Source organism: Stegostoma tigrinum, chromosome 29, assembly GCF_030684315.1.
Source record: "Stegostoma tigrinum isolate sSteTig4 chromosome 29, sSteTig4.hap1, whole genome shotgun sequence".
Taxonomy (NCBI): Eukaryota; Metazoa; Chordata; class Chondrichthyes; order Orectolobiformes; family Stegostomatidae; genus Stegostoma; species Stegostoma tigrinum.
The window spans coordinates 43987244-44009152 of NC_081382.1; the positions used below are offsets into that span (position 1 = coordinate 43987244).

The window sequence follows — 21909 nt, forward strand, 5'->3', positions numbered from 1 at the left end:
ACCTGGCCCTACCTGCTCAGGAGCAAATGTACTCCCACTGCCCCACAACGACCTAGTCCTTGGGTTTTGAGGGTCTCCAAATCTCTTACAGTTCTTGTAACTAACTTGCATTCAGAGGCCATCAAATTAAAAACAACCAAAATCAGAAATTACAGAAGGACAGGCAACACGGTGTGGAGCTGGAGGAATACAGCAGGACAGGCAGCATCAGAGCAGCAGTAAAGTCGATGTTTACACCAGTTCCAGACCCGATACATCAGCCTTCCTGCTCCTGTGATGCTGTCCGGCCTGCTGTGTTCCTCCAGCTCCATGCTGTGTTAACTCTGAGTGCAGCATCGGCAGTTCTTGCTGTCTCCTAATTACAGAAGCACAGTGGCTTGCACTGCCATTACAGCACTGATAGAAGCTATTCAGCCCATCTAGTCGACATTCAGCAAGTCAGTCAGTACCCCTTCCTTGCTGTAACCTCATAGCCCTGCATATTTATTCACTTGAACACCCCACCAATTTATTTTTCAAATCACTGGCCACCTCCACTACCATCTCTTCTCATAGACAGCCGATTGCTGGACTCCAGGAGCTCTGCCCCCCCGATGTGTGACCAGAGATGGGCTGAATGGCCTTCTGTCCATGTATCTTAGCTATGACCATGTTAAAGCTAAGGATTAGTTAAGATCCATCGCAAGGTGTTACATGGAACGAGAAGACAACTTGAATTGATTCATAAGCCTTTAAGAGACTTGAATGTTCCACAGTTGGTCAGACACTACAGCCTCTTTCTGAAGTGGTCACCACTGCAATATAAGTGTGTATTGGTACAGTTTGCTGGGCAGGGGATTAGGCTGGATGCCACCTTTTGACCAGCACTGAAACTGCATCCTTAGCTACTGTAGGTTGGTGTATTTCTTGTGGACAAAAGGGTCTAAAAATGGTTGTGGAGGTAAAGAGGAATGTCGTGGGGGGTTGCACGTCCACAAATCATTCGATAGTAAAACAACATGTCTATTGGTAAAAAAAAACATATTTTGTCCATGCTTTTCACCTTGCACTCATGGATTGGCCAATAGACTCTGATTGGTGGAAGCACAGCCATGGAGAGTGCACTAATTAAAGATGATTATCAGTTAATTGCCAGGCTTGGTTTAAACTTTTACCCAAGCAGGCTGACTCTTGTCTGCCCTGAGAAATGAACCAGACTTGAAACAGTCACAGTGCATGTATGTTCTTGCCTCCTGCTAAGAACAGGGCCCTGTGTTTAATATATGCAGATTCCAGTACAAGCAGGAGTTCCAAACTGTCAGCATACTCAGGATTATTCAGCATATGTTGTGCAATTATATAATCACATCAAAGGGTTGGACACTGTTGCACACAGTACTTAATATCCATATGTAGTAATTTGAATCATGTTAAGAAAACATTCATACAATTGCTTAATTGCACTGCAGGTTGGAGAGCATTTAGCCCGTACCTTACCAGCAATCAAGAAGTAAATAACAACACAAATCTGTATCTCACGCAATCATTTATTCTAACTCTCCGCAGTAATCACAGGCAATCAGATGTGGACTTAATCAGCCATGTGGTCAAACTTCTCTATGTTCTCGCCCTTCTTTCAGTCTATAATCACTTCTCTCCAAGATGTTTGTACTTTAATTCTGTTCCTTAGCCTCTCACTGATTTGAATAATTTTTCGGTAACTCTCCACATATCTATCTGAGAAAATAGACATCCCATTGATAAAGTCTTTTGCTGCCTGTCCTAATATCTCCCCATGGATCAGCACTGATACTGCTCCTGTGAAACACAGAGGGATGTTTTCCTATATTCAAAGGGCTGTATAGATGGTAGCTGTTGTTGCTGTTGAGAATGGTATAACTTTGAAATTCCTTGTTTTAGAAACAGTTAAATCATTGGACTGAGGTAATGACCACAACCAAGTCAACCTCTCGATGATATGGTTCAATTCTTTCTTCTGTCAAAAAATTGGCTGCTTGCTGAGGAATTTCAAAAACTGCAGACTTTATTGCCCAATGACCTGCTGTTAACTGACTTCTGTAACAGATGTCTGGAATTTAAAAATACTTCTCAATGCATTTGAAAAGACATTTCTCTGGCTTGGCTGCAATAACTGAGATGTGCATAGACTGCAATGGCAGAAATTAACTATAGTTATTGCATTTTATTTGTATGATATTATCATGAGGTGAAACTGGCCTTGCCCCCTCTAAACCAAAGGAATATGGCCTGCTCACAGCAGAATCACCATGACTGTTCCTCTTCACTTCAATGTTCCAGAAGATTGAATTAGGATTTTGGTTGATCTCCAGAGTCCAGGGCTTTGTTAGAATGGTCCCCCTCAGGTTCCTCACTGTCGATTCTATTTGCGGTGATTTCCAGTGCACCATCGACAACCGCACGTTGAACCTTCTCACCCTTTGCAGCCAATATTTCTTCGATATTTCTGATGACACCAGTGAAAAGAATATTTTAAGTTTAAAAACTTAAAACTCTGTAAACATTTTATAAAATATTAGATCCACAAGCACAGCCCAAGAGCAAGTGTCTCCTTTAGGTGAAGTGGGGTTAAAGAATGCGGAGTAATTGGGATGGGGCATGCAGGCAGAATCCAGAATCTGTTTTAGCGTGATATATTCTGTGCTTGCCTTAATTTAGTACTTTTTATCAAGTGCATCATTAAGTTGGAAAACTGACTGTAATTTGCCAGGTGGGAGTTCTGTGGTAAGTGAGGAAGTTTCTCTGGGGCTCAGACTGGACAGCTAGGAGACAAGACTGAAGTTCTGCAGAGCTACTTCTGGCAGGAGGCTGTAATCGCAGCGTGACATGTTTACATACAAAGTTTACACAATGAACAGTTGGTATGGCTCTCTCTATTGAGGTGACCGATAAAACCATTCCATTCATGCACAGTGGTGCATGCAAGTCTGAGCAATTGCTGTTGCCATTCCAAACTGTTCAGGGTGAAAAATTACCAAGATTAATTTACACATATTTGTCAGAGCATGATGACATAAAACGGGCATTTTCTGCTCGGCGAGTCAGCTGATCTCATCACGTGCACAGTGGTATTGATCAGTGAAGTTATAATAAATATGCAGCTGAGAATTTATTCTGGAAAGAGTTTACAGGAAAACACAGATTGTCACTACTCAGAAGGCCATATGGATCTTTGTACCTATGTTTGGACTTGGAAAAAATATCCAAAGAATCCCACTCCTCCTAAAAACATTCTCCCAAAGCCCTTCTCAGTTTTCCCTCCAATCTCCTTTTGAAAGTTCCTGGCAAATCAGCTTCTACTGTCTTTCAGGGACCACATTCCAGATCACAATTCACTGTATGCAACTCATCTCCTTCTGGTAGCTTTGCAAATGATCAGAAAATGTATCCTCTGCTGACCACTCCATATACCAGAAGGACATAGCTTAGCACAACTGCAGATGTATGCTTTGTTCCTTGGGATATCACACCAAGAGTCACCTCAATCGTGGCAATGGTATACAGTCGTAGTATCATCAGCATGAGATTACAGACAAGAGTAGATCTGTCAAGCAAGACAGGGGATGCAGGAACAATGCACTAGCAATGCCATGGGGGTGGGTCAGTCAGTGTCAGTAACTTCACTTACCAGCCTGACAGTCACAGGGCACAACTGGGCTCATTGTTACATAGAAGATAATCAAATAGAATTAGACTATTAAATTAAGCAAAGCAGTGATAAATGGGCTTACTTTTTCCCATCAAGGTCAGAAAACCATCCCAGATTGTCTGCTATGATGTGGTGATTGCTACACCCAGGACACTTCACAATGACCACTCCATTGTGATAAGCCAGTTTGGAAATCTTCTTCATTGATCTTGCGTGGCATACCTGAAAGAAGATAGAACCCTTATTTGTACAGAAAGACAGCGTGGCGATTAGGCTCCTTATGTTGCTTTCTGCCTGGCTCTATACAGCCCTTCTCCACATTTCCAATTTTAATTCTTCTTTCTGGTAGCTAGCCCTCCCTGTATGCACAGAACACAAAGTGTTGCAGAGCCCAGGCAAATAACCACAAAGCTTGTCGGAGTCACACTGCCGAGCACAACTCCATTCAGGATTTGTCACAACTGCTTGAGGTTGGAGCAAAAAGTTCTGCCACATTTGCCTCAAGATCATACTTAGCCCTTTGCCATTGCCAACAGATTTTGGGTGGGTGGAGGATATTAATTTGCAGATAGCAAGGTCCTACAAACAACATGACAGATAACCAGGTATTCTGCATTTAATTATGTTGCTTCATATCAGAGTGGAATATATTGGCTGAATTAGTATGTCGTTTTCCATTTGTTGCTTCCCACATTTTACTACACATCTCAAAGCAATCATAATTACAGCTGCAAATCCAGATAGGTACCACACAACCTGTTAAACTGATTCAAGCTGAGCATCTTATATCCACCACCTCCTTCACTATCCAAGTCTTAGTGATCAAAATCAAATAAAACAATACTTGTAGAAAGCCAGAAGGCAGTTGTCTGTCACTAGCAAGAAATGGTGTTTAATATTCCCAAAAACTATTACAGCATAAAAAAGAAAAAGCTGCTATGGGGAAAGCAAGGTGGCCAATTAGCAAACAGCAAGATCCTACAAACAACATGTTAGATAACCAAAATAATAGTGTGAAGCTGGATGAACACAGCAGGCCCAGCAGCATCCCAGGAGCACAAAAGCTGACGTTTCGGGACTAGACCCTTCATCAGAGAGGGGGATGGGGTGAGGGTTCTGGAATAAATAGGGAGAGAGGGGGAGGCGGACCGAAGATGGAGAGAAAAGAAGATAGGTGGAGAGAGTATAGGTGGGGAGGTAGGGAGGGGATAGGTCAGCCCAGGGAAGACGGACAGGTCAAGGAGATGGGATGAGGTTAGTAGGTAGGAGATGGCGGTGCGGCTTGGGGTGGGAGGAAGGGATGGGTGAGAGGAAGAACAGGTTAGGGAAGCAGAGACAGGTTGGACTGGTTTTGGGATGCAGTGGGTGGAGGGGAAGGGCTGGGCTGGTTGTGTGGTGCAGTGGGGGGAGGGGACGAACTGGGCTGGTTTTGGGATGCGGTGGGGGAAGGGAAGATTTTGAAGCTGGTGAAGTCCACATGGATACCACTGGGCTGCAGGGTTCCCAGGCGGAATATGAGTTGCTGTTCCTGCAACGTTCAGGTGGCATCATTGTGGCACTGCAGGAGGCCCATGATGGACATGCCATCTAAAGAATGGGAGGGGGAGTGGAAATGGTTTGTGACTGGGAGGTGCAGTTGTTTATTGCGAACCGAGCGGAGGTGTTCTGCAAAGCGGTCCCCAAGCCTCCGCTTGGTTTCCCCAATGTAGAGGAAGCCACACCGGGTACAGTGGATGCAGTATACCACATTGGCAGATGTGCAGGTGAACCTCTGCATAATATGGAAAGTCATCTTGGGGCCTGGGATAGGGGTGCGGGAAGAGGTGTGAGGGCAAGTGTAGCATTTCCTGCGGTTGCAGGGGAAGGTGCTGGGTGTGGTGGGGTTGGGGGGCAGTGTGGAGCGAACAAGGGAGTCACGGAGAGAGTGGTCTCTCCGGAAAGCAGACAGGGGTGGGGATGGAAAAATGTCTTGGGTGGTGGGGTCGGATTGTAGATGGCGGAAGTGTCGGAGGATGATGCGTTGTATCCGGAAGTTGGTGGGGTGGTGTGTGAGAACGAGGGGGATCCTCTTTTGGCGGTTGTGGCAGGGGCGGGGTGTGAGGGATGTGTTGCGGGAAATGCGGGAGACGCGGTCAAGGGCGTTCTCGAACACTGTGGGGGGAAAGTTGCAGTCCTTGAAGAACTTGGACATCTGGAATGTGCGGGAGTGGAATGTCTTGTCGTGGGAGCAGATGCGGCGGAGGAATTGGGAATAGGGGATGGAATTTTTGCAGGAGGGTGGGTGGGAGGAGGTGTATTCTAGGTAGCTGTGGGAGTCGGTGGGCTTGAAATGGACATCAGTTACAAGCTGGTTGCCTGAGATGGAGACTGAGAGGTCCAGGAAGGTGAGGGATGTGCTGGAGATGGCCCAGGTGAACTGAAGGTTGGTGAAGTGGATGAACTGTTCGATCTCCTCTGGGGAGCAAGAGGCGGCGCCGATACAGTCATCAATGTAACGGAAGAAGAAGGTGGGGTTTGGGGCCTGTGTAGGTGCGGAAGAGGGACTGTTACTTCAGGGACTTCCCTGGACAGACCCATCCCCTCCCTACTTCCCCACCTATACTCTCTTCACCTATCTTCTCTTCTATCCATGTTTGGTCCGCCTCCCCCTCTCTCCCTCTTTATTTCAGAACCCTCTCCCCATCCCCCTCTCTGATGAAGGGTCTAGGCCCGAAATGTCAGCTTTTGTGCTCCTGAGATGCTGCTTGGCCTGCTGTGTTCGTCCAGCCTCACATTTTATTATAGTGGATTCTCCAGCATCTGCAGTTCCCATGATCACTGATAGATAACCAGGTGTGGAGCTGGATGAACAGAGCAGCTCATCCTGCTCCACACCATGTTATCTCAGAGACCAGCATCGGCAGTTCCTAATACACATGAGAGATAACCAGATATTGTGCTTTTAACAATGTTGTTTATCAATAAATATTGGCCCGATGACAATGAGGACAAACATCCTGCACCACTCCATGCTGCGGGATTCTTTACGTTTTGATCAAGACGACAAACTGGATATTCCATCCAAAAGATGGTCACTGCAAGAGTGCCCACTCCCTCAGCACTGACCCTCCGACAGTGCCCACTCCCTCAGCACTGACCCTCCGACAGCGCCCACTCCCTCAGCACTGACCCTCCGACAGCGCCCACTCCCTCAGCACTGACCCTCCGACAGCGCCCACTCCCTCAGCACTGACCCTCCGACAGCGCCCGCACCCTCAGCACTGACCCTCCGACAGTGCCCACTCCCTCGGCACTGACCCTCCGACAGTGCCCACTCCCTCGGCACTGACCCTCCGACAGCGCCCGCACCCTCGGCACTGACCCTCCGACAGCGCCCGCACCCTCGGCACTGACCCTCCGACAGCGCCCACTCCCTCGGCACTGACCCTCCGACAGCGCCCTCTCCCTCGGCACTGACCCTCCGACAGCGCCCACTCCCTCGGCACTGACCCTCCGACAGTGCCCCCTCCCTCATGTGACGGTGGGTTATCTTCCCTTTAATCCTGTTCCGCTCATTGCCAGGTTTGACCGATTGAAGACAGTGATTGCCCATCCCCTGAGTGAGCCTGGAGTCACCTGTCGTGCAGAGCGGGGTTCAGGCGGTCGATTTGCCCCTTGGGGGGTATCACTGACCCCGCTGTCCCCTGTTCAATGTGAATTATTGAAGGGGAGTTGGAAATGAGTCACGGTGTCGCCGCCGACCCCACGGCTCTGAGGGATGTCTGGAGGGGCAGTCCCGGAGCCTGTGCCCCGAGGCCTCACCTTGCAGGTGTACACCAACTGATAGTGGCTGGCGGCGGCCTGTGCAAGGCCTGTCTCCGGGGACCACAGCCGGCCGCCGCCGCCCGGACGAGCAACGAATCCACGGCTTGAGGACGAACCTCGGCCCGAGGTCACCCCTAGAAGCCGGGGGACCGCGGCCGCCGCTCTCCGTAAACGACCGAACGCGAGGCTCAGGCTCATGGCGCGCAAGTAGGCCGCAGCGCGGTCACCATAGAAACCGACTCCCGCTCTTCCGGGCGGCTGACGTCATCGCGCGATTGCTCGCCCGGAAGTTTTGGCGGGATTTCCGCTGAGGTAGTAACACTTCGATGGGCCGAACGGCCTCTGTCTGTTTTATTCCAATTTGATGTTGCTTTAGGATAAAGCGTCTTGTAGTTGAATGAAGACATTTCGGTTCACTGTTCTTGAGATTCGAGAAGGCTAATAAATAATCCCAGAAGATGTGATCATTTCTAATACACAGATTACAGAAGATTTTGTGATATTTCGCTTCATGTCTAGATTGTTCCTTGAACTGAATTGTCAACACGAACAAATGCAGGATCAACCACAAAACAGCCACATGTTTCTGCTCCACATGGGCCTCCTCTCACTTCCTTCTTCATTTCACGCCATCATTGGGAATGACCATTATCTGCTCTTTCATGAGAGGTGGTTCGGTTAACCTGACTGTTGTCACACCTCGGGCCTGGCCTACACTTTACAGCGAGTCCTTGGGGTCTTCGTGTCAACCTTGGCTGCCGCAGGAATTGAACCTGCACAGTATGTGACTGTCAGTGTTCAAACTGCATGAAACCATTATCCATAACACCATAAGATGAAGGAGCATAGTAAACCATTGATGCCATCAAGTATGTTCTGCTATTCAATCAGAATGATCGCTTATCTCACAATCCTAACCACCTCATAACCTGCACTTTCCTTACTGTCTTCCTCAGCCTTGAATATCTTAAAGCTCTAGAACTACCGAATTTTGAGAAGATTTGTAGCTCAGGTTGAGGTTCTGGATGTGAGTTTGCTCGCTGAGCTGGAAGGTTAGTTTTCAGATGTTTCATCACCATTCTAGGTAACATCATCAGTGAGCCTCCGGTGAAGCTCTAGAACTGTTGAGTTTTCCAGCCATGGTCTAGCTAGCAACCTGTACAATTTTCATGGAGCCTATTCTTCTGCTCAACTCACTTTGAAATAAGGGCCAATGTTCCAATTCCCTTCCCAGTTACCCACTAAACTTGGATGCTAGTGTTTTGTGACTTACGCACTACAACAAAATTGCTTGTGGTGCAGCTTTCTGAAGTGTTATCACATTTATATAGTATTCAGCTCTTATATTTCTCCTGCCACATTTCCCCACATTATATTGCAGTTACAAAGATTTTGTCCACTCACTGAACCTGTCAAATCCCTCCGCAGACTCTTTGTGTCATCCTCACCTCTCGCCATGCCAGCTATTTTTGTCATCTGCAAACTTGGCAACACTTTCCTTATTCAAGGCATGTTGTCAATAACTGTGACCCAACACTGATCCCTGTGGCACTCCACCAGTTACAGGCTGCCATCTTGAAAATGCCTCTTATCCAATTGTCTGCTATTAGTATAGTACATGTATTTACGAAAATACAGTAAAATGTGTATAAATTGCCATAATCTAGCACCATTTTCATTACATAAATTATGAAAAGAAATGAATCATACAAAATTAGGACAAACTTCACTTTTTGTTCCTTCCATAGCTTTTTGGTTTCCTCAATGGTATGGTCATTGCAGTAATTACTCAGCCAGTCCTCTGTCTGTGCTAATATAGTACCCCCAACAACATAGACTCTTGACTTATTAAAAAGCTGAATGTGTGGGATTGTATTGAATGCCTTTTGGAAGTCAAAATATATCATATCAGCTGGTTCCCCTTTAACTATCCTGCTTGTAATCTCCTCAACAAACTAGATTAAGTTAGTGAAGTATGATCTCTGGTCATGAAGCCACGTTCACTCTGTTTGATCATACTATGTGTTTCTAAATGTTCTGCTACTACATCCTGTATAATAAATCTGGACATTTTCCCAACAGCATGTATTAAGCTAACTGTCTAATAATTACTGTTTATTTTTGCCTCCCTCCCTTTTTGAATAAAAGTGTTACATTCATCGTTGTCCAATCCTGTCGGGAAACTTTCAGAACCAGGATTGCTGGAAGAATACGATCAGTGCAGGCACTGTTTCTGTACTACTTCCGGAAAAGCGTCCCATCAGGTCTCTGAGACTGACTGAGACCTATAGCCCTGTTAGATTCTGTTATACATTTTTTCCCTCTGGTAATAAAATGTGAGGCTGGATGAACACAGCAGGCCCAGCAGCATCTCAGGAGCACAAAAGCTGACGTTTCGGGCCTAGACCTTTCATCAGAGAGGGGGATGGGGAGAGGGAACTGGAATAAATAGGGAGAGAGGAGGAGGCGGACCGAAGATGGAGAGTAAAGAAGATAGGTGGAGAGGAGAGTATAGGTGGGGAGGTAGGGAGGGGATAGGTCAGTCCAGGGAAGACAGACAGGTTAAGGAGGTGGGATGAGGTTAGTAGGTAGATGGGGGTGCGGCTTGGGGTGGGAGGAAGGGATGGGTGAGAGGAAGAACAGGTTAGGGAGGCAGAGACAGGTTGGACTGGTTTTGGGATGCAGTGGGGGGAGGGGACGAACTGGGCTGGTTTAGGGATGCAGTTGGGGAAGGGGAGATTTTGAAACTGGTGAAGTCCACATTGATACCATTAGGCTGCAGGGTTCCCAGGCGGAATATGAGTTGCTGTTCCTGCAACCTTCGGGTGGCATCATTGTGGCACTGCAGGAGGCCCATGATGGACATGTCATCTAGAGAATGGGAGGGGGAGTGGAAATGGTTTGCAACTGGGACGTGCAGTTGTTTGTTGCGAACTGAGCGGAGGTGTTCTGCAAAGCGGTCTCCAAGCCTCCGCTTGGTTTCCCCAATGTAGAGGAAGGCACACCGGGTACAGTGGATGCAGTATACCACATTGGCAGATGTGCAGGTGAACCTCTGCTTAATGTGGAATGTCATCTTGGGGCCTGGGATGGGGGTGAGGGAGGAGGTGTGGGGGCAAGTGTAGCATTTCCTGCGGTTGCAGGGGAAGGTGCCGGGTGTGGTGGGGTTGGAGGGCAGTGTGGAGCGAACAAGGGAGTCACGGAGAGAGTGGTCTCTCCGGAAAGCAGACAGGGGTGGGGATGGAAAAATGTCTTGGGTGTTGGGGTCGGATTGTAAATGGCGAAAGTGTCGGAGGATGATGCATTGTATCCGGAGATTGGTAGGGTGGTGGTGTTAGCTCCTCATTTTCATGGTTCTCTATTAGTATTTCCCAAGCCCTTTACAGTCAATGCCGACTCTCACTTCCTATTCACATATTTGAGGAAGCTCTTACTGTCCAATTTATGACACTTGCATGTTTGCCATCATTGCTTATTTTTCTCCCTACTTGTTAATTTTAAAATGTATCTTCTGGTGGCCTTAAAATGTTCCTAACCTTCTGCATTAGCCCTAAACTTGTTAATTGTTCATTATTGCATTGTTCATGAACCATATTTTCTGCTAAATTCCATTCCAAGTCCACTCCAGCCACCTCTACCCTCCTTCCCATATAATTACCCGTATTACGTTTAGTACAATTATTTCTGAGCCATGTTTCTCTCTCTCAAACTTCCCCGGGGGGATGCATCATTATACATTATTGGATCAAAAATAGCCTGATCCATGGTTGGATCTTAAAATAAATTCAAGGAAATTATCCCAAATGCACGCTATGACTTCTTCTTGGTTACCTCTATCAGTTAATGTAATGTCTTTTTAACATACCATCTTAATTTTCTGATTTATTCTCTAATCTATAGAACAGAAACTGTTAGGGAGCCTATAGACTCCTCCCACCATAATAATAAAATGTGAGGCTGGATGAACACAGCAGGCCAAGCAGCATCTCAGGAGCACAAAAGCTGACGTTTCGGGCCTAGACCCTTCATCAGAGAGGGGGATGGGGGGAGGGAACTGGAATAAATAGGGAGAGAGGGGGAGGCGGACCGAAGATGGAGAGTAAAGAAGATAGGTGGAGAGGGTGTAGGTGGGGAGGTAGGGAAAGGATAGGTCAGTCCAGGGAAGACGGACAGGTCAAGGAGGTGGGATGAGGTTAGTAGGTAGCTGGGGGTGCGGCTTGGGGTGGGAGGAAGGGATGGGTGAGAGGAAGAACCGGTTAGGGAGGCAGAGACAGGTTGGACTGGTTTTGGGATGCAGTGGGTGGGGGGGAAGAGCTGGGCTGGTTGTGTGGTGCAGTGGGGGGAGGGGATGCACTGGGCTGGTTTAGGGATGCAGTAGGGGAAGGGGAGATTTTGAAACTGGTGAAGTCCACATTGATACCATAGGGCTGCAGGGTTCCCAGGCGGAATATGAGTTGCTGTTCCTGCAACCTTCGGGTGGCATCATTGTGGCAGTGCAGGAGGCCCATGATGGACATGTCATCAAGAGAATGGGAGGGGGAGTGGAAATGGTTTGCGACTGGGAGGTGCAGTTGTTTGTTGCGAACTGAGCGGAGGTGTTCTGCAAAGCGGTCCCCAAGCCTCCGCTTGGTTTCCCCACCAGTGTTTTTATCTCATTGTTATTTCTTCCCTCTACCTCATGGATTCTACATCTTCCGATCAAAGACCTTTTCTTACAAATGTACTAATTCCATCCTGTACTAACAAAGCCACTCACCATACTTCCCTACCCTTTCTGCTTATCCTTTTGAAAGGAAACAAGCCTGGATGTTTAGTTCTGCGCTTTGATCTTCTTTTAATTGTGACTTTGTAATAGCTAGAAGATCAAACCCATTAAACTTCTAACTGTGCTGACAATTTGTTTAGATTATTCTGAATACTTATGTGCATATGAAGTAAAGAGAACTTAATTTTGCCTCATGGCCTTTTGTTCCCATTTGCCACTGTTTGTTTTACACTCATATTTTCTGTCTCTTTCTGCATCCCTGTGGGTATCATTTTCAAAATACTTGCCTTGCGATGCTGCTTATCCTTTTGATTTGTGAGCCTACATTTATCTCCTCCCAAACACTTCCCACCGCTAATTATACTTCTATTCCTCTGTCTTCCTACTCCTCTAATGCAGCCTGGCCTGCTGTGTTCCTCCAGCTCCACACTGTGTTATCGCTCCTTCTTTTGGTTTTGAAGTTATGTTGGAGCAAGATAGAACACTAGTCGGAGGTAACAAAGTGTGGGGCTGGATGAACACAGCAGGCCAAGCAGCATCTCAGGAGCACAAAAGCTGACGTTTCGGGCCTAGACCCTTCATCAGAGAGGGGGATGGGGAGAGGGAACTGGAATAAATAGGGAGAGAGGGGGAGGCAGACCGAAGATGGAGAGAAAACAAGATAGTTAGAGAGGAGAGTGTAGGTGGGGATCGGTCAGTCCAGGGAAGACGGACAGGTCAAGGAGGCGGGATGAGGTTAGTAGGTAGGAAATGGAGGTGCGGCTTGAGGTGGGAGGAAGGGATGGGTGAGAGGAAGAACAGGTTAGGGAGGCAGAGACAGGCTGGACTGGTTTTGGGATGCAGTGGGGGGAGGGGAGATTTGTTTCCATCTCCTTCCCAAAATCCACAAACCTGCCTGCCCTGGTCGACTCATTGTCTCAGCCTGTTCCTGCCCCACTGAACTCATCTCCACCTATCTGGACTCAATTTTCTCCCCTTTGGTCCAGGAACTCCCTACCTACGTCCGTGACACCACCCACACCCTCCACCTCCTCCAGGACTTCCAATTCCCTGGCCCCCAACACCTCATTTTCACCATGGACGTCCAGTCCCTATACATCTGTATTCCTCATGCAGATGGCCTCAAGGCCCTCCGCTTCTTCCTGTCCCGCAGACCCAACCAGTCCCTCTCCACCAACACCTTCATCCATCTAGCCGAACTCGTCCTCACCCTCAACAACTTCTCTTTTGATTCCTCCCACTTCCTCCAGACAAAGGGGGTGGCCATGGGTACCCGCATGGGCCCAAGCTATGCCTGCCTTTTTGTAGGTTACGTGGAACAGTCCCTCTTCTGCACCTACACAGGCCCAAACCCCACCTCTTCCTTCATTACATTGATGACTGCATCGACTCCGCCTCTTGCTCCCCAGAGGAGCTCGAACAGTTCATCCACTTTACCAACACCTTCCAGCCGAACCTCAAGTTCACCTGGGCCATCTCCAGCACATCCGGCACCTTCCTGGACCTCTCAGTCTCCATTTCAGGTAACCAGCTAGAAACTGATGTCCATTTCAAGCGCACTGACTCCCACAGCTACCTAGAATACACCTTGTCCCACCCAGCCCCCTGCAAAAATTCCATCCCCTATTCCCAATTCCTCCGCCTCCGCCGCATCTGCTCCCAGGATGAGGCATTCCACTCCCGCATATCCCAGATGTCCACGTTCTTCCAGGACCGCAACTTGCCCCACACAGTGGTCGAGAACGCCATTGACTGCGTCTCCCGCATTTCCCGCAACACATCCCTCACACCCCGCCCCCGCCACAACCGCCCAAAGAGGATCCCCCTTGTTCTCACACACCACCCCACCAACCTCCGGATACAACGCATCATCCTCCGACACTTCCGCCATCTACAATCCGACACCACCACCCAAGACATTTTTCCATCCCCATCCTTGTCTGCTTTCCGGAGAGACCACTCTCTCCGTGACTCCCTTGTTCGCTCCACACTGCCCTCCAACCCCACCACACCCAGCACCTTCCCCTGCAACCGCAGGAAATGCTACACTTGCCCCCACACCTCCTCCCTCACCCCTATCCCAGGCCCCAAGATGACATTCCACATTAAGCAGAGGTTCACCTGCACATCTGCCAATGTGGTATACTGCATCCACTGTACCCGGTGCGGCTTCCTCTACATTGGGGAAACCAAGCGGAGGCTTGGGGACCGCTTTGCAGAACACCTCCGCTCAGTTCGCAATAAACTACTGCACCTCCCAGTCGCAAACCATTTCCACTCCCCCTCCCATTCTCTTGATGACATGTCCATCATGGGCCTCCTGCACTGCCACAATGATGCCACCCGAAGGTTGCAGGAGCAGCAACTCATATTCCGCTTGGGAACCCTGCAGCCCAATGGTATCAATGTGGACTTGGTGGATGGGTGGGTGGATGGTGGATTGATTGATTGATTGACTTGTTACATTATCTGTCACCGCCCCTCCCCATAAATCTGGGAGGAGCGGCCTGCTCCTTTAATGGGAGATCTCGCGGCCCTTGGCTGACATCACGCGGGAATTGGCGGGGTTATAGGTGACTCCCAGCAGCCCTCGCGCTCTCTCTCCGCCATGGTGAGTTTCTCTGTCGGTCTCGTCTGCTTCAGGCCTTCGGCTGTAATCCGCCGCCATCCGCCTCCCTGTCCACTGCACCGGCCCCTCACCGCCCCGAGCACTGTCCTCCGGCATGTCTCTATTCCGGCGCGCTGCCATTTCCACCCCCGATGGCCTATCCCGGCCCCGGGAGGGAGGGTGCGGGAGTCGGCGGCTCCCGGGCGGAGGCTGTGATCCGTCCCTGGGGCTGAGGGAGAAGGGGAGGATCGGTTTAACCGGCTACTTGTATGAGGCTCGCCGTCAGGGCTGGTGGTGGGGGGGCCGTGAGTCTGAGGTTAACCATCGCCTGCATTTGTCTGGCGCCTGTGTTTCCAGAGCTGAGTTTTTTTAGGTGTTTTAAGTTGGTTTGGGGGGGGGGTTGGGTTGGGTTGGGGGGGGCGGGGGGGGGGGGTTGGGTTGGGTTGGGGGGGGCGGGGGGGGGGGTTGGGTTGGGGGGGCGGGGGGTGGTGTGGGGTATAGACACTTTGGGTAGATGGCAGGGACTGGGATTGAGGTACCACACCGTTTTATTTCTGGCACCGAGTGTCATCGGTTGGGCTGGGAACGGTATGTGGGGGATTAGGGCCCAATATCCAGTCGGGGTCCCTTGTGTAAATGCTCAGGGTCCGCTTTACAGCCGAGAAGAAAAATCTCATGAATGTAATCCTTTCCTTGTGTCCTGTCGATGTCCGTAGTGCTATAGAAATGCAGCCCAAGTTCTTACAGGGTTCAACACGGTGCATACAGGAGCTGTGTTCCCCCTGAACTGAGCAGATCATCTAGAGAAGGAGCTGTAGCCTCAGACTCTGGTACAAACTGTTTAGGTCTGAGGTAATAGTGAAGTTTTTGAATCCTCTATCCCCAGGGGGCTGTGGTGCCTCCATCACCGATCTCTGGATTCCTGGATGTTAAAGGTGTCAAAGGGTAGTATGCCGCATCAGTCAGGATCCCCTTTTTAAGGGTGAAGTCAGCTAAAGGGCCTGTCAGTGATACATTGGATGCCCTGGTAGGGAATTGACAAGTGGGATGGAGGTTTCCAGGCTAACAGGGATTTAAATCCCGCCTCTCCAGCTATTTGAATTCAAATTCATTTTATGAAAGCTTGATTTGAAAGCTAATTGCACTAATTAACTTATTATTACCTGTGGTTACTGGGTTTGGTTTGTGACTCCAGGGATACAGAAAGATGTTAATTCTTCACTTGGTTCCTATAAATAATACAAAGAATCTGCTGGGGTTGGGGTGGAGGGGCAGGGGGGACGCAGAGGCGCTTGTGATGAAGCAGTGCTGTGGCCTCGCTAAACTCTGATTTCTGCTGTTTCAGCCAAAAGGAAAGAAAGCCAAAGGCAAGAAGGTGGCCCCACCTCCTTCTGTTGTCAGGAAGCATGAGGTTAAAAAGGTTGTGAACCCTCTGTTTGAGAAGAGACCCAAAAACTTTGGAATCGGTGAGTTCAAGGATCCATTCAGCATCTTCACTGGTGATACTGCACCGGTTTGTCTTGTAAAGTGGCCCTTCATATGGTGAGACGTGAGCCGCCTTAAAAAGGTGTTGAGGTGCTGCTGTAACTTGGAGTTCCCTCATTGAGTTTGTAAAGCCTTCATAAAGGAGCACTCATGTAAACTAATGGCTGAGGGGCTGGATGTTTATGGGTCAAAACAAAATCGTTGTCAGCCCAATAGCTTCAGTTGAAAAGCATAGGGCTTTGCAGCACATATTACAGGATGTTCGAAATGCTGCATTATGAATATGCAGAACTCTGGAATTTAGCAAAGTGTGGTTTTTCATTGTAGGTCAGGATATCCAACCCAAGAGGGACCTGACCCGATTTGTAAAATGGCCTCGATATGTGAGACTTCAGCGTCAAAGGGCCATTCTATACAAACGCCTGAAGGTACCTCCAGCAATTAACCAGTTCACTCAAGCCCTGGACAGGCAGACAGGTGAGTCTCTCACAACTGAATGGGATTTCTGGCATGTTGAAGGTAGTCCTGATTTGGTGTGGATTCTTCCACTATGTCCTGGATCCAGAGATTCCAGGTGTAGCGAGCTCTGTTTATTTCTGGGGCATGGAGTTATTAGAGCTTAAAGTTCCTTCTGCCTGTGAAGTTTGTGGGGCTGAGAGCTTGCTGAATTTGTGGGTTCAGAGTAAAGCTGCTTGGTGTTCTGGAGTGCGCATATGATGTGAACAGAATATTTGCTATCTGACATTAACGGATGACATTGTCCACCAAGATCGCTGATGCACTCCAGATTCCTGACACTGTGGGGTGTATTTTGTGTTGCAGTCTGAAGTAACACTACCCTTTTTCTTCACAGCCACCCAACTCTTCAAACTGGCCCATAAATACAGGCCCGAGACCAAGCTGGAGAAGAAGCAGCGGCTGTTAGTCCGAGCCCAGCACAAAGCAGCTGGGAAGGCTGACGCTCCAACTAAGAGGCCAGCAGTTCTCCGCGCAGGTGAGTGCATTTTGAATTTAGTCTCTGTGGTTAAGCCTTCTGTCTGAGAGCAGTTTTTTCGTTGCCCTGTGTACTGACTACCCTACCACGAACTGATTTTCTCCACCCCCACCCCCACCCCCACCCCCACCCCCACCCCCACGGCACATGACACGGCTGAATCAGACTGACTTTGCTCCAGAGGCTGGGCCACTGGTTTTAGTCTGGTTGTTTCACTGATTTTGTGTCCCTTTCTGCTGTCAGGTGTGAACACTGTTACCACTCTGGTGGAGAGCAAGAAAGCTCAGCTGGTGATTGTCGCACATGATGTAGATCCCATTGAGGTAAGAATGCAGAGATACGCAGCATGTGTGAACAATGCTCAAACACTGAGCCTAAGCCCAACCTGCAACACTGCAGAGGACTTTGTCGAGCAATAGCTATGGTCATCTCGCCCAGGGGCATGCACTGCCTACCTATTGCTCTGTCCTCCAGTGCACAGAAAGATCCCATTCTCTCCTTTCTGGAACTAAAAATGGGCCACATGGAGCGAGGATGAAGACCATGACCAGGCATTTTGTTTATTTCCTCCTTCCCTTAACTCGCCCTCTACTTTATCCCCTGGCCTCAGTGATGTTGCAGTGATGTTTTTGAATTTCTTCACCTGAAGCTCAACATGTAGAGCAAATAAACGAGCTTTTTAACCCTGAGCAATATTCACTGCTGCTGCCTGGACCTGCTCAAGAACTATTGTTGCCACCGCTGCCACCCCCCTCCCCCAGCAACTATTATCAGGGTGTGTTTGCATATCGCCTCTAGTTAATCTGACATCCCCATCCATTCCAATTTGCAGTTAATGTTTAAACAACAGAAGACAGTTTGGGCAGCCCCTCTGAAGGAGCAATTCACCAGTTTTTTTTCCCCCCTGAGTGAAGGTGGTTTTTCCTCTTGTTCCCTTGCTGCTTTTGTCAATCTCCATAAATCTGCTCCATCCTGGATCTTGATCCTCTGGGAACAATTTCCATCTACTGTCAGACCCTTTGGTCCAATTTGACTGTGCCAACCAAGTTTCTCAAACTAACCTGGTCCCATTTGCCTGTGTTTGGCCCACAATTCCCCCCCCACCCCCCAACATTTCTTATACATGTACCTGTCCCAATTTCTCTTCAATGTCGTAATGACCTGCATTCACCACTTCCTCTGGCAGCTCATTCCATGTGAATCATGCTGTATTTTAAAAGGTTGTCCGTTTGTCTGTTTCTCCTTTCACCCCTCTTTCAAAAAAAAATGACCTTTTAGTCTTGAACTCCCGACCCTCTCCCAGTGCTTTCAAATCTCTAACTCCAGTTACTCATCCCGTGTACCATTCTCGTGAATCTTGTCCCCATCCTCTCCCTGCACCCACCTCACAACTGTACTACTTGACAACTCTATTCTCCCCACCAAAACAAATCACTTAATACTTTGCTTTAAATTTCACTAGCCACTGGGTCACTCACTCCTCCAAACTCTATATTCTGTTCTCTCCACAGTTGACAACACTTAAGCTTTATTCCACGTACTGATTTTGAGACTGTTCTGTACACCATGCTTAAAAGCATTAACACAACTGGGGTGCTAACAGGCCAGAGGAGCTGTTCTGGAAAACTGTACCAGAGGCTAAATGACAGCTGTTCATATTTTTTGCTTCTCGTTACTGTCTCTTTCTTTATTTCTGAAGTTCCAGTCTAAAACCACATTGCCTCATATCTTAGTACCCTCCATTGAAATTGTTTCATACCACCTTTGGTAATCTGTCCTGAAGGATAGTGTCTCATTGGCTGTTTTTTCCTCATTTTTCTGGCCTGAAGCACTTAAATGGTAGACTGATGCTGTTGTAAAAGTAAGGTTTTTATTGATTTTTTTTTTCCTGCTTTGTTACCCCCCCCCCCCCCCCCCCCCCCCCCAAGCTGGTTGTGTTCCTGCCTGCTCTCTGCCGGAAGATGGGGGTCCCTTACTGCATTGTCAAAGGCAAAGCCAGGCTTGGGCGTCTGGTGCACCGAAAAACTGCCACCTGCCTTGCCCTGGCTCAGATCAACCCGTGAGTATCCTGTTTGCAATCTGTGGGGTAGGTAGGATACAGCAACATGAAGCTGTCCTTTGTCTTGGCTGATGTGATGAACGGGAAGTTGGTGAATGTTGGTTGCAGCATGGCTTAAGTCCCAATTGGCAATGATTATGCCCTGTTTGGACTCTGTGCCTGGGGAGTAATGGTATGGTTGTGGCTGTCCAGACTTACGCTCAGCAACAGGCTGCAGCTCTACTTGTCTGGGGGTTTGCTTTGAGTTGAACTAAATCTGCAATGATGTCAAATGAATTTCTTCACCTGAATGATCATGTGGCACTTTGGGCTTTTTAACCCTGAGCAGTTGGTTCACCTGAAGGCTGGTCCCTGATATCTTGTATATAGTGAGTAGTAATGCTTTTGTTTGTTTTGTTTTTAGTGAGGATAAGGGAGCGATGGCCAAACTAATTGAGGCTGTGCGGACTAACTACAACGAGCGATTTGATGAGGTATGATCCTGTTGATGTGAAGTTGTATTCCCATTTGTCATTGCAAGGCTAAAATTTTAAGATGGGTTGGGTTGGAAGAGTATGGTACTGTCACCTGTAACAGCATGAGCTGTTCCAAATGTGCAGAGAATGTCGATACTGATTCAGGTCCTTGGCAAGAGATGCCTTTGGTATGTTTGCTAGAACATGGAACCTCCAGGTAAATCCTCTCTGCTTTGGCGACAGTGTGTTTAGCAGGTTCAGATCTAATTCCTGAAACCAGGGGAAACAGTGGTTAAGAGATCTTTTTATTTTCATCCAGAGAGACTGGGTGGAGTTGACAGCTTGGTCTGCAGGAACTGCTGATACTAGGGGACTGTAGGTTTTTGATCACAGCCATTTCCCTCTTCTCTTTCAGATCCGCCGACACTGGGGTGGTGGCATTCTGGGCCCCAAATCTGTGGCTCGCATTGCGAAGCTGGAGAAGGCTAAGGCCAAAGAACTGGCAACCAAACTGGGCTAACTTGAGGCCCACTCAGCTCGTTGTGTATATAAGGAACAGTAAAACTGATTATTTAAAATAACTGCTTCATTAGTCTCTTCTCATAGTGGAAATAAAGTTGCCATTAGTGGTATGAAATAGGAGAAATGGCAGGAAGGAATGTGCTTGAGATGAAGTAATGGGTTTTTAAAATTAACTTGTTGCCCCTGGAGAAGGTGGCTGTGCACTTGACCCATAATGCCCCTGGGGGAGGGAATTCCAGGATTGCAACCCAGTGACAAGGAAGGAACAGTGACTAATTTCCAAGTCAGGATGAAGGGAACTTGCAGGGGATGGTGTTCCCATATGATGACAATCCTCCAGACTGAAGTGCCTAAGGATCTTTGATTTTCTGCATTGCATCTTATTGTTGGTACATGCTGCTGCTACTGAGCATCAGTGGTGGAGGGAGCAGACCCACTGACAGTTGTGGTTTGCTTTGTCCTGGATGGTGGGGTGGAGCTAGAGACAAGTGTGGAGCTTTAGGAAAGCTGATGTTTTGGGCCTAGATCCTTCCTTTCTGAACATCAGCCTTCCTGCTCCTCTGATACTGCTTGGCCTGCTGTGTTCATCCAGCTCTGCACCCTGTTATCTCAGATTCTCCATCTGCAGTTCCTACTATCTCTGAAGTCAGAAGTGTGATGGAATGCTATACCCCCCCCCCCCCCCCCGGGGCTTGGATGAGTGCTGCCCTGACAATACTTCACATGCTGGATATCGTCCCAGGTTTGCAGCCTATTTACTTGGCACTAAATCCACAATCCATTAGTGTGTACTATTTACAAGATGTGCAGTTAAAAACTCAAGATCCTTAGCATCTTCCAAACACAACCCATTTTAATCTAGAAGGACGAAGGCGACAAATACACAAGGACACCAGCTGTACCTTCATTTCCACAAAATGAATTCAAAAACATCCCTATTTATGATTGAGGGGAAGATGGGTGTAGGATACTACCCTGGGGAACTTTTTTTACAATGCATTTGCAGGATAATGGTATTGCTGGTGAGGGCAGATTTCATTCTTTGAAGGATATTGGTGAATGACTAGATAATGGTCATTGTAAGACTCTTCATTCTGGATTCCTGCCATGACAGGCTTATAGATCTGGGTACCCAGAATATAATCTCAATGCCCAGATAAATGGTCCAGCACTAACACAGCTAGACCATTGTACTCACCCTGCAGGCCTCTTACTTTGAACATCTTTCATAGAATGACTCCAGCCAGTGGAGAGCTCACACCCAATTCTAGTTTTGTTAGGGTCCTTGATATCATGGGCTGCCACTGTCACCTCCCCTCCAGAATTCAGCTCTTTTGTTCAAGTTTGAACCAAGGCTGAGTGGCCCTGGCAGAACCCAAATTGGGCATCATGGAGCAGGTTATTGATAGCATTGTTGATAACATTTCTGATTAAAATGGGATGGGGACAGTAACTGGGCAGGTTGAATTTGTCTTGCTTTTTACATACAGGACATACCTGGGCAATCTTCTACATTGTCAAGTAGATGCCAGTGTGGTGACTCTATTGAA

The 21909-nt window shown here is 48.1% G+C and overlaps 2 protein-coding genes and 3 non-coding genes across 5 annotated transcripts; 4 read left to right on the forward strand and 1 right to left on the reverse strand.

Annotated features, from left to right (window-relative positions):
* Positions 1-1506: 1506 nt before the first annotated feature.
* dnlz (DNL-type zinc finger) lies at positions 1507-7703 on the reverse strand. The gene is made up of 3 exons (XM_048558637.1): positions 7469-7703; positions 3750-3889; positions 1507-2464 (listed from the first exon to the last, which is right to left on the reverse strand). Exons 1-3 carry the CDS (start codon positions 7667-7669, stop codon positions 2308-2310), a joined length of 498 nt encoding a protein of 165 aa, XP_048414594.1. The 5' UTR covers positions 7670-7703; the 3' UTR covers positions 1507-2307.
* Positions 7704-14737: 7034 nt separating this feature from the next.
* On the forward strand, positions 14738-20418 carry rpl7a (ribosomal protein L7a). Its single transcript, XM_048558619.1, has 8 exons — positions 14738-14847; positions 16190-16310; positions 16657-16806; positions 17183-17323; positions 17567-17646; positions 19252-19382; positions 19786-19855; positions 20253-20418. Exons 1-8 carry the CDS (start codon positions 14845-14847, stop codon positions 20355-20357), a joined length of 801 nt encoding a protein of 266 aa, XP_048414576.1. The 5' UTR covers positions 14738-14844; the 3' UTR covers positions 20358-20418.
* LOC125465607 (small nucleolar RNA SNORD24) lies at positions 17038-17110 on the forward strand. The gene has a single exon (XR_007250290.1). It is a non-coding gene; the product is annotated as a small nucleolar RNA SNORD24 (small nucleolar RNA).
* On the forward strand, positions 17939-18017 carry LOC125465605 (small nucleolar RNA SNORD36). Its single transcript, XR_007250288.1, has one exon. It is a non-coding gene; the product is annotated as a small nucleolar RNA SNORD36 (small nucleolar RNA).
* Positions 19639-19711, forward strand: LOC125465606 (small nucleolar RNA SNORD36). Its single transcript, XR_007250289.1, has one exon. It is a non-coding gene; the product is annotated as a small nucleolar RNA SNORD36 (small nucleolar RNA).
* Positions 20419-21909: the final 1491 nt, after the last annotated feature.